Source organism: Podarcis cretensis (genome assembly GCF_951804945.1).
Source record: "Podarcis cretensis genome assembly, chromosome: 2".
Taxonomy (NCBI): Eukaryota; Metazoa; Chordata; class Lepidosauria; order Squamata; family Lacertidae; genus Podarcis; species Podarcis cretensis.
In genome coordinates, this window is record NC_137171.1 from 46,202,839 (window position 1) to 46,215,140 (window position 12,302).

General features: G+C 42.4%; 1 protein-coding gene across 2 annotated transcripts; it reads left to right on the forward strand.

The window, feature by feature from the left end:
• Positions 1-716: 716 nt before the first annotated feature.
• CCNG1 (cyclin G1) lies at positions 717-11,391 on the forward strand. 2 transcript variants are annotated; one of them, XM_079964880.1, is made up of 7 exons: positions 717-1,682; positions 3,683-3,946; positions 5,614-5,867; positions 6,273-6,351; positions 6,442-6,540; positions 8,064-8,259; positions 9,686-11,391. In XM_079964880.1, exons 2-7 carry the CDS (start codon positions 3,683-3,685, stop codon positions 9,766-9,768), a joined length of 975 nt encoding a protein of 324 aa, XP_079821006.1. In that variant the 5' UTR covers positions 717-1,682; the 3' UTR covers positions 9,769-11,391. The 2 variants fall into 2 exon arrangements, with proteins under 2 accessions (XP_079821006.1, XP_079821007.1); XM_079964881.1 differs by having other exon boundaries at positions 718-1,839; positions 9,684-11,391.
• Positions 11,392-12,302: the final 911 nt, after the last annotated feature.

Sequence of the window (12,302 nt, forward strand, 5' to 3'; positions counted from 1 at the left end):
ATAGTTAATTCCAGTTGGGAAACTTGGGTTGTGCCCTCAGAAATACAGATATAAAACATGGGCATAGCCAGAATTTAGGGGGGACGGACACCCCCCCTGTCATCATCATCTGTCTGTCTCTGTCTCACAGATTTGGAATGAAAGTCTCAACAACAGTTGTTTAAATTACTTTCTTTTGACCCCATGTGCTCAGAACAATCTGTCAAAAGCTTCAGTCATTTGAAAACTACTGTAGTAAGTTAAATAAAAAAATTAACACCGGGGTGTACGTTTCATGCAGTTTACATTTTGCAAAGTTACAAAGATCATGCTGTTTTCATATTATTTTTACAAAATCTAAACTAAAACAAGTTTTAAAACAATCTAAACTTAAAAAAAAATTCAGCACTTCCTTCTCAAATTACTCCTTTTTTCCAATGCAATTTTTCCGTGCACACTCTCTAAATATAGCCCATTGAGATGGCCCCTGTCATTGTGGACCTTAGCCAAGTCTTTACTCTTTGCAAGGTACTGAATGACCACTCTTCTGTACAAGTGGTGCATGGTTGAACAAGAGAGATAGCCAGTTAGAAACCACTGCTGTAGTATTCTAAATTCTGATGTTCTGCAGAGAATAGCTCACAAAGTGCAATGAAGGATGAAATGAAATGATATGTTACATGCATAAGCGTAACAAAAGCTGACCCTAACTTTTTTCCTAGGAAAATGCTCGCTAGGGAGGGAGGTCGTGGTATCTCAGTGAGCATTTCAATTTCAAATATTCTGACGATTTCTACTTTTAGTTATGTATTTTTATTTATTTACTTGATATAATGGGGAGCAGCTGCCCCCCTCCAGCCCCCTGGCTACACCCATGCTGCCAGGAAAGAAGGGGTACGTGAATATCTACATCAGGAACAAGGGGTTGGGCGATAAAGATCTACCGTACATTGGGATCTGTTGTCCTTATAGAGGTTGCCAGTGGAGGTGGTTGTCTCACCTGTGCCGGTCCTGTCAATTAGCCTAAAGGCTGAAACGCCCAGCCTTTCCTTGCTGCATTTGCTAGAGACAAACCTCTCTTGCCTAATACGAACTCCCCGACTTTGCAAACCCAAACCTTTTTTCAAACTTCAGTGCGTGCAAACATTACATTATATATTTAACAGTCGTCATATGAGATAGCGACTAGGCTTACAGCCGTTTACAACTTTCTTCCAGAGGTTTTAATCCTCTGTCCTTAATACAGAAATCCCTTTAGCAGTCAGATTTATTGAAAGAATGATTGTGCAGTGGGGGGTTTTTTGCCTCACTCTCTGTGGCCTGTCTGCAGTCGTGATTAACCTACGCAAAGCCAGGCGAGCCAACTAAGTTTCGACCAGCGGTAACCGAGATGGTGAAACGGGATACCGGAGCTCCTGCACGACTCTACCTCTTTCTCTCTATGGGCTTTCTCTCCCTCTGCCAGGGGGCGGGGCTGAACGAGAAGCTTTGATTCGCCCATCAGGTCAAAGTAGTGACCAATCGAAGGAGAGCGACGCTTTTATACATATGCGGAGGGGCGGAGCTTCGTGGAAGGTATTTGCAACTTCAGGAGGAAAAGGCTGGGCTGGAAAAGAAATGGAAGAACTTATTTCTGCATAAACCTGATCTTTGCTCTCTCTTTTTTTAATGCTATTTAAAATAAACGGCTGCTTTTAGAAAGAGTAAGTTCTGTAGAATGTTTACATGTTTATTTGTTTTTAGTGCAAATCTTTTATTTCCGCGTACTTCGCCTGGAGTTAGGAGGGCGGGCAAGAGCAGCAGCAGCAGCAGCAGCCGCGCTTCCCAATCGTCTGGTTTTCATTTCTCCTGAGGCACAAGGTAGGTGACAGGCGAGGGGTTTCAATGGGTAGGTGGGTTGTTTCTGACGCATAAGACCAGTTTTTTGGGGGGAGGGAAGAGATTGAGAGGAAAAGGGCAAGCCCGGGCATGCAAAGCCCCGAACAGGAAGGTGCCGCCGCAGGCGCAAGTGGTGGGCGGACCTCAGGCTTTTGCAAGGTTTTCTTTGCTTTTTCACTATGAAGACCCGTAAGGGCCGCAGATGGAACCGAAACGAAAAGAAGGGGGGGGGAGAGGGGAGGGAGACCCAGATTTAGATGTCCATATAAAAGTGCAAATTTCACTTTTCATTTCATGGGTCCCCTACTCAGTTCTGAAATTAGGGAGTATAGTCGGAGAAGGAGTAGGTCCCAGGCGGCCAATTGATGGTCATGTTTTACACGCAGGGAGCCCAGAGCCTCATCATAAGGCCAGCCCTTGCAACTTCACTTAAATGTTGTTTGCTTATTTTAAAACTTTAAAAAAAATTCATAAAAGGGATGGGCAAGCTTATGTCTAAATCCAATGGGTAGGACAAAAGCCATTAGATGTACTGCTGGATAACTGTTTTAGTTCTTGCTTTTGTATTTATGTCATTGTTTAAAAACCAATCAAAAATATTGTTAAAAAAGAAAAATAAGGAAAATATCTGGGAAGCATTCAGAGTGCAAAGTCCCCTGGAAATGAAACAGTTTTGGCCAAGCGTCTGACACTCAGTAAGGGCCAGTTCCTGCCCCAACTTCTTATGGGACAGAGTTCCCCAGAGTTGGGCCTATAAACACTGAAGGTACTCCTGACTTGATTGATGCTTCTGGCTTTAATAGTACTCACCCAAGGAGCACTACAGGGCAAGGTGGTCCTTAAAGCATCTGGGGCTTAAATGCTTAAGGGCTTTGCACACTAGTACAGGGACCTTAAACTTGGCCTGGTAGCATTTTGGAATCCATAGCAGGTCTTTCAACACCTGTGCCATGATCCTCTCAACAGTCTAGCTGCAGCATTCTGCACTAGCTGAAGCTTCCCAGACCAGATCCAAGGGCAGCTCCACATGGAGCATGTTGCAATAATCTAATATCGCTAACTCATTGGGGGGTTGGCAACACATGCCCATGCATTAAGACATCCACCAGTAAATCCTTACCTCTTTGCTAGAAAGGATGCCCTTCATCCAGTTAGCAGCTGTTAGCAACTGCTCCTTGCTGATCTTCAACTCCAGTCCAGATGTGGACCCTGCTGCCTGTTTAAAAGGGAGTGATGTGGCCTAAAAGCAGTCATGTCTGCACAGTGTAGCTGGGAGCATTAGTCTGCCAGTTGCCTTGCTTTTGTTTATAACATGCACTTGTCAACAATCCCTTGGGCTTTGAGACTCACACAGTACCCTTTAATTGCTGCAGCTTCAATGTGGTGTTGAGTCTGTGGACTTGACAAACAGATCATCTTAACCCTGGGGATTTGATCTTTTTAGGCCTGTTTTGAGAGAGCACCCACACATTCTGATATGAGTATGCATAGTGTTCGCGTATAATGTCTGTAACCTTTTAAACTTCAGCCCATTTTTAGCAGAATGCAACACCTGCCACTGTGACTGTTCCCTTCTGATTTTGTTCACATGGGTTGCTGGCAGTACTGTCCACCTGTTCCCTCTCTACCCCTGTATTTTGCAGTATCTCATCAAAAGTGGCTTTTGGAGCTTTCATTTAAGATGAGGCAACACATCATGCTACTTAGCTGTTCCACCATAGCATCTGATGGTCTACCTTGGCAGGATTAAATGTGCTCCTTTTGTGAATTTGCAGACAAATGCTATGCTGTAAGCAGTTGCTCTGACCCAAGTCTTGTATTTCAGATGATTGAAACGTTGGCAGCAAGTGAGACTCTGGAATTGCTGCGGCAGCTGAGTGTGTTACTGGATCAAGAGTTAAGATGTCAGCCAAAGTTATCTGGCCTGAGAATAATTGAATCTGCTCACGATAATGGGCTCCGGATGACGGCAAGGTTGCGAGACTTTGAAGTGAAGGACCTGCTTAGTTTAATTCAGTTCTTTGGCTTTGGTACAGAGACGTTTTCTCTCACAGTGAATTACTTAGACAGGTTTCTGTCAAAAATGAAGGTAAGTCTTATTCATCTCTTCGTAACCATATGGATTTTAAAGTCTTTGACTGCAAGGAGAGTTGCATTCAATTCAACATGCATGCATGCAGTTATGCTATGTAAATCCTCTTGACTGGAATTCAGATTTTGAGGTCTCAGTGGTTCAGAACATCAGAAACTTCTCCTTGTTTCATTGATTCAAGCAATTCTGAATGCATTCAAGGACTTAAACACTATCAAAGCACGTGTCTGAGAGGCTTCATTTGCTCCTGCCTCTTGAGCCAGGAGTAGAGATTGGGTTTCAACATGAAATGCATAACTGTATCTTGAACATGCATGCCAAGTTTAATGTCACCTCTCTTTCACCAGTTGTATAGTCTCTTTTGTATATTTGCTAGCTGCCTTGAAAAGAGATGTGAGGCTGTGACTGTGCTTGCCCTTAAAATGTAGAATGCATATAATTCTGAGGTCTCAGTATTCGAGGCTGATGCTGTGTATCACAAGTAGGCAACTTACACAATACCTTGTTTTTGAGTGGTTTGAACAATGTTGTGGGTGAAAGTGTATCCCACACAGGACCTTCTGTTTCTGGTGTGTTTGTTGGCTTGTTGGAGCTATGTGGGATTGTCCCAAACTGCTGGTAGTGGTTGCTCCATCCACCGCAAAAAGAAAATGTGTTCATCTAGCACAGGGGTTTTCTACTGTTTTTGGGCCAAGCACCAAATTGATCATGACCAACTCATCCTAAACCGTATGGCAGGTGGGTGGGCGCAAGACCCAATTCTCAAGCTGCATTCTCTATCCTATTTTAAATCATGTCTATCATGTCAGTATTCATTATTCCGGTTTGTGGTTTGTTGAAAAATATTTTTAAAGGACATTTCCAGGTGGGGTGGAGGATGTTACAAACCTTGTAGAATTGCAGCAGGAGACATTTAGGAGCAGTCAGTCAGTCAGTCGGTCAGTCAGTCAAACAAACAAACAGTACCTTTTAAAATGAAATAAAAAGTATTTAAGCAATGGACTGCTGTGTGCCAGGCATACAATCTTTTTCGACTGCCCTTTCTGCAAGAGGGCAGGGGTTATCTACTGAACTTGAATAGCCTTAAAACATTTGAGACACGTATATGACAGTGGGTGCTTGGGGAGCGAGAAATCGTTGCCTTGCTTCCCCAAGCATAGAGCTAACTGAGCATGCATTTCTATTTAAGGGATGACTGTAGGCTTATGCAAGGATATTTGGAATGAACTTTCCACTCAAGGAAGTTAAGATGATTAATTGCGGGTGGTGGGAGGAGAACTTTTGGAAGTTCTACAGGGAAGCACAGCTTAATGGCAGAACATCTGCCTTTCATGTGTAAGGTTCCAGCTCAATTCCCAGCTAGATCATGAAATTGTTCCCATCTGGAACCCCTGGTGGTTGCTACCAGTCAATCCTGAAGCTTGATAGATCTGACCCAGGAGTGCAGAAGGCTGTCCTAAACCACCTAGCTGCCTATTAATCTTACACATATAAAAATATACTGTTGGACTTGTATCTCATTAATCCTGTGATGTGGAGTCTTAACTCCCATTAAGTACAGCGGTATTTACTTCCTGATTAGCTGTTTGTTAGCAGCCTAAAACAAATGAAATTGCATATTAGAAAGAAAAACCCTGAATCTCTGACTTTCTTTCCTCTTCTAGGTACAGCCAAAACACTTGGGCTGTGTTGGGCTAAGCTGCTTCTACCTAGCAGTGAAAGCGACAGAAGAAGAGAGGAATGTTCCATTAGCCACCGACTTAATTAGAATAAGCCAGTACCGATTCACAGTTTCCGACTTGATGAGAATGGAGGAGATTATTCTAGAGAAGCTGTGTGGTAAAGTGAAAGCAACGACGGCCTTCCAGTTTCTGCAACTTTATCACTCGGTCTTACATGGCAGCCTAACCTATGAGAGGTAGAGAATGTTCCTTTCAGAACATGTTTGGAATGGGCAGTTCCATTTAGGCAGTGTGGAAGTCTTTGCTTAGATGGAATTTGAGAACAGTGGAGAGTGAAATCTGAGGCACCTGCATTTTGATATTTTGTCACCTGCTGAAAATGATTCTGGTTTGAAAACTGGTTTTAGATAATTTGATTCAGTGTTGTTCATTTCTTCTGTATTTTATGGTTTCATAGTTTTACAATGTGTTAAATATATATATATTTAATGAGTTGGTGGTTTAGAAATAATAAAAAATGAATATTACTAAACTGATCTAAAATTCCAGTAGCTGTTCAAAGCTTAGTAAGGTTAGCTTTGCCATGTAAACTTTGTGCGCAAAGACGAAACTCTACTAAACTAGGTATCACTTTCTTACAGGAAGAAACATCTTAATTTTGAGAGACTTGAAGCCCAGCTCAAGGCATGTCACTGCAGGATTGTTCTTTCGAAAGCAAAGGTAAGGATCTTGATTGATCGGTGCTTGCAGATATTCTGCAGGACCTGGAGAGGATTGATTGTCATCTTAATTGCTTTGTCTGTTCCTCAGCCATCTGTCTTGGCTCTCTCAATATTGGTCCTGGAAGCTGAAGAAGAAAAACTGCCAGAATTGGAGGGCACCATAGAACACCTTCAAATACATTCCAAGGTAGGCAGTAGATAAATGCTTAGTCCAGAAGATTGGATCTCTTTGTTTCCAGCAGCCTTGAGTTAATGTATAGAGCCTCTTGCCTAATAAGAGACTATGTACAATGAAGGATTTTGTCTACGTCGGTTTCAGTGTGATTAGATCCTATAGAATCCTAGAGGTTTTCAACCTTTTGGGGACCACAACTCCGTTGACCAACTATATTCTTTCTGCGGCTGCCCTGTGGGGTCAGAAGGCCAGTTATGTCACCCCTTGCCTGCAGAACTGGCAGCCCCTCACCCTTTTTCAAACACCTTCCCTTGTGGAGTGTTCCCTCAGCCTCCTCTCCTTGGTAGTCCTCCAGGCAGCTGCTGCTGTCCCTGGTCTCTGAGCTGTCCCCTCTGCCCCAAGGAGAGGTGCCTCCTCCCACTGCCCTACAGGGGCCTGGAAAGCACCCCCTGGCCAACCCCAGAGGCACCATTCATCTGGGGAGCTTGTAGTCAGATCTGCTGCAAGAAACAGCTGTGCAATCCTTTGGGAGGCAGAGACGCAAGAAGGCATCAGAGGAGGGAGAGAAGGAAAGAAGGTCAGAGGCCAGTGTTGCCCATGGCACCCCTAACCATCATTCAAGGCACCCCAGGGTGTCATGGCACACTGGTTGAAAACCACTGGGTTAGAGGGAATCTCAAAGATCTGCTAGCCCAATCCCATATTGATATACGAAATGGAATTTTTGGGACAGATCTTTCCCTGGGGAAGCAGGGTATAGTACTACCTGGTTTGGACAGTTGTCAGGTGGCAGAGTGTAGACTTAAGTGAATAAGAATGTCAAAACTTGTCAGAGCTTGATACACAGGGTGGTGTTGAAACCTTGCTTAAGGGTATTATTAGTAGTACAGGCGGTGACCATTTTGCACGCGTCCAGTTGATGTGCAACTGCTGATGAATGGATCCTTTTGGACCCAGAAGAGGCTAGAATGGGTGTGCTGGCAAGTGTAACAGGGCAGAGTAGCTTCCACGGACTCTGCCTGTGCGTGTGGGGGTCAGGAATGGAAACCCCGCTCAGAATGGTCACCACCTGCAGTAGCGTTGTTTGTTAGCTGCTTTATACAAAAAAAAACCTCTCAATTCAATTTAGCGAGTTAGACTACAGATAAAATCGATTTAAAGCCTGAAATTTAAAAATTTATTATACATAATTCCTAAAATGAACCTCCCAGCAACACAGAAAGAATAAGTCCTACCCTACTAAAATATGAGCATCACAGTAAAATCTAACTTAACTACCAAAGGCCTGGGTAAATAAAAAATCTCTTAGCCTGGCACCTAAAAACCGACAGTGATGGTGTCAGACATCTTGTCCCTATGGAGAGTGTTCATCAGGTGGCAGATCAAATTGTATGTTATTGTCTTCCAATCGCAACAGCTTACTTGGTTCCTAGTGTTTATCCTGAAAGCCAAGTGCACACCTGACTTTCAAACAAAGCTTTGCTTCTTTCTCAGTGGCACTGATTAGTTTTTATTTTCCAACTTGCTTCTGGCAGATAAATGACAGAGAGCTGTCTTTTTGGAAAGAGCTTGTGTCCAAGTGCCTTTTGGAATACTCCTCAAGCAAGTGCTCCAAACCAAATGTTCAGAAGCTGAAATGGATTGTGTCCGGCCGTACGGCACGGCAGCTAAAGCACAGTTACTACAGAATTGCCCATCTTCCCACGATCCCGGAAAGTGGTTTCCTGAAAGGTGAGTAAATTTGAAATAAAATTCTGTAAAACTATAACGTTATCACTTTTAAATAAGTTGTCTATATGGCATGTGGGTTTTTTCTTTTGATTTGTTTAGAAGAATTTTAAAAAATAATTTCTGACCCTCCCCCACTCTGTGTCAGTGTGTGGCTAGGTCAGCAGTGCTAGTTAAACATCAAAGCTTCATATCTAATCTACTCCTGATCTTTTCAAGGAGGAAGGGAAGAAGGTTCTTTATATTGACAGCACTCACGAGTGGCACTAAAAGTGGGCGAATGAGTAGCCAGTAGGAAAGCAGTCTGCCTCTGAAGTACTAACCAGTGTAACATTAGGATGGAGACCTGTGGCCTTCCAGAGGTTGTACTCCCAACTCCCATGAGCCTCAGCCAGCACTGTCAATGGTCAGGAATGACCACAGATTCCTATTCCCCAGTGGTGAAAGTACTGACCTAGGTTTTCAAAATGATCATGGTTGTGCACAGTGCTATTTTTCTCGAAAAAGAAGTGCCAGAACTGACAATGAATGCCTCCCTTGTTCTTTTAGAATGGCAATGGTGCCCACCTCAGGGGTGCCAGATTTCTGGGGGGCGGGGAGCAGTGCTTCTGCACATTAATGTACTTCCGCCATCTTTCCATTAGTAATGTCTTTATGGTAGGCTAAGTCGTGGTTTTGAAATAGATCAAAACTCGCTGCTCCTGAAAGCAGAAAGAGTGGGGAAATTCTTGTAAATCTTCCCGCTGCATAACTTGCTTATTTACTGAGAACTGAATGTTGTAGAGACCTTGTTTAGTGGACTGGCAGACTGAACTATTGGACTATGCAGAGATGGTGAGAATGACTGGGAAAATCAGAAACCAGGAGGATCAAAACTTCAACAAAGAATGGGAGGAAATTATATTATATTTGACAGACCACTGTAAACATTTGAACTCTTTGGCAGGTCTTAAATACAGTAGTACCTTGGGTTACAGATGCTTCAGGTTACAGACTCCGCTAACCCAGAAATAGTACCTTGGGTTAAGAACTTTGCTTCAGGATGAGAACAGAAATCGCGTGGCAGCAGCGGGAGGCCCCATTAACTAAAGTGGTACCTCGGGTTAAGAACAGACCTCCAGAACGAATTAAGTTTTTAACCCGAGGTACCACTGTAACTCTTGTTATGCTACATAAACTTTGGATAAAACGGACGACTAAAAAATTAGGAGGATTGATAATATGCAGTTGAAAAGGTTAACCAAATAACCTACGGAGGGGAGAAGTCTAGAGATTCAGAAGAATCTTGTTTATTTGTTATTTGTGATTTTGAGTGATTATTTTTTTAAAAAGAGAGAACTGAATGTTGTACAGTACTGATTAAATCAACTTATACTATTTTACTTCTACCTTGCAATAACATTTTTTTATTATTCATTTGACTACAGAGAATCCATAAGAGAAGATGGGAGTGCAGATTTGGCTAGGATCTCCTTTTGTATTGGAGCAGAGAATCAGCTGGATATATCTTGAACCCTACTGAAAACCAGTGTTCATGCTTATTTTAAAATGTTGCTACTTGTTATATCAGTAGTGTTTGTTTTTAACCCCTCATGATGAAGAATGAAGATACTGTTACAGAATGATCCCTGGGCCTAAAGCATACACAAATGGCAGCTATTTGAGTGTTTCATTCTGACTTCTGGAGGAAAATGAAATTCATACTACCATTAGTGTTTGGTCCTAAACATTTCTACACAAACTTTTTAACATGTTCAGACCACGTTTAAGGAAGTGAAACTTTAATGTCCCAACTGAATCCAGGATTCTGAAACTTCTTGAAATAATGATGCACTTTACAAGTATGGAACTGGATTATATGTCTGTGCCAGGACTGAATCAGATGGGTATTGCAAGTGTTTGAGTTAAACTATGATGTTTTTAATGTGTTTTAAACACCAGGGTATTAGAAGTAAAGCATTTAAATATATAATGTGACTAGCACCACTTCACTGCACATTCTAGCAAAGTGTAAATGCTGCTTAATGTCTGCTTTTTAAAAAACACTGTTTGAAACTTCACAATGTTCACTGACACTTAAGCTGAGGTAAGAATGTAGGTCAAGCATTGGGACATTAGCACTACCTAAAAATAAAAAGGCTGAGACGCTTCGTCCAAAGTCTCTACTGAGTTAAACAGTTTTAAAATGTGCGGAAGTAGAAAGTCTGAAAGGCAGTCCTGGAGTACATCTTGGGGAACACAATAGTGATTGGTCAAAGCATGTGAGGTGTGGATTGCAGTAGAACATTGCATTAGGTTGGTTTTATAAACCTCATACACAGGCTTGTTTTATTTTAAACTGGAAAGTGTTTCTAGAGGAAGATGTGGCAATGATTGGGTTTTACCACAAAAGGTCCCCTTGATGCCAGTGTGAGCCAGTTAGGACTAGCTACCATTGATGAGTATTGGAAGGTTGAAATGGACAGCTGAGGTGGGGAAGAAAACATGAGCTAACTTTTTAGCATCATGACCACTTGAATGCGGACATAGCAGCCTTTGGGAGTGAGGACTTGGGAGCACAACGCCTCCTGAAGTACGAAGCCAAGTAATGCTTAGTGCAGTTTTGCCATATGGCTGTGAATAATGTACTGAAGCCCTGTGCCACTTGTACATCAGAAGTAGCTTTCCTAGCTTGGCTGAATCAGCACCTCTACATTACTTACTCTGAATGGCATCCACTTCTAGTCTAGGTGTCTTCCAGCTGTTAACTGGGTTAGTAACTTATTCTGTAGCTGTTTTAATGAATGTAGCTCCCCGTATAAATACGTATATGGTCATTTCTACCTGTGTTAAAGCTGCTGGCTGAAACTCTCTGTGAGGAAGTATTTTAGAACTTCAGTACCAACTTCTACCTCAATACAAGCTACTCAAAATGAAGTGATAGAATGTTTCCTTAAGCCATTGGTTTCCAAGTGACCATACCATGATACTTACTGATGCATTGATATCTCCTAACATGTGCCTTTTGCCATCTGGATGTAGAGAGAATTTATAAATCTATTCCGTGTGAGTCAGGGAATGCTGCAACTAGTTAACAAGTGCCGTTATGCCTTGTAAGAAACAGTGTACCTTTCAATAAAGCATACTGAAACAGGAGTTGTGTAAGTGAATTTCTTTGCCTTACATCCCGCAGGTAATTAGCTTTAAGCAAACGAACAAAATGCCTCTAATACTACGGAACCATGTGCACAATTTGAAGCCGAAGAGTAGAGTCTAGGTGAAGAGCTCCCTGTCCTTTTTATTCTGCAGCAGGGCATATAGAAGTCCTGTAGAGGGCAATGTGTAAATGAGAAATTGCATAAGCCAAAAGCTCTAAGCCTCTTCCCCATACTGTGTTTCAAATTGTAAATGGATTGTGTAAAACAGTAATAATGGAATTACACAATGTGTACTGAGAAGTTAAGCTCTGAAATGTTCCCCCCCCGGGGGGGGGGAGGGAGGGGAATAAAAGCATTGATTTAAAAATGCTTAAACAACTATAGGGAGTTAAAATCAAAACTAGTCATTGAGCGGTAAGCATCTGTCTAGGTTACATGTGTACCAGACAAAAAGTGGTCTATTTGTGTGGATTGCCACTGCATAAATGGAAGGTATTTCTTTTATGGAAATAAACTTTGCAGGGGGACCGCTCTTCAGTCATTCCTACACATCCTAAAAGTGCTAGTTTTCACTTTTTGCAGATGCGTCTGGGACAGTTTCTGCTGCCCTAGGCAAATTAAAATTCTCAGTTTGCTATACAGCAACATCATAGCTCAGTGAATGATCAAGACACGGGCTGCATAAAACCAAGTTGTCTCATTGGTACAAGGACTTCTGCTCCCCATGTAACATCTGTCCTGGTACTTTACTCCAACCCCCCCGAGCAGATGGAGTGCACAAGCAAAGAGGAAGTCCTGTTGCACAGACAAGCTCTTTTGCTTACAAGACAACTTTGTTCAACACTGTACTGTAACCCTTTTAGCAACAAAGGCTTCCCACCCACCCCAGCCACACGGAAGCTAAGTGTA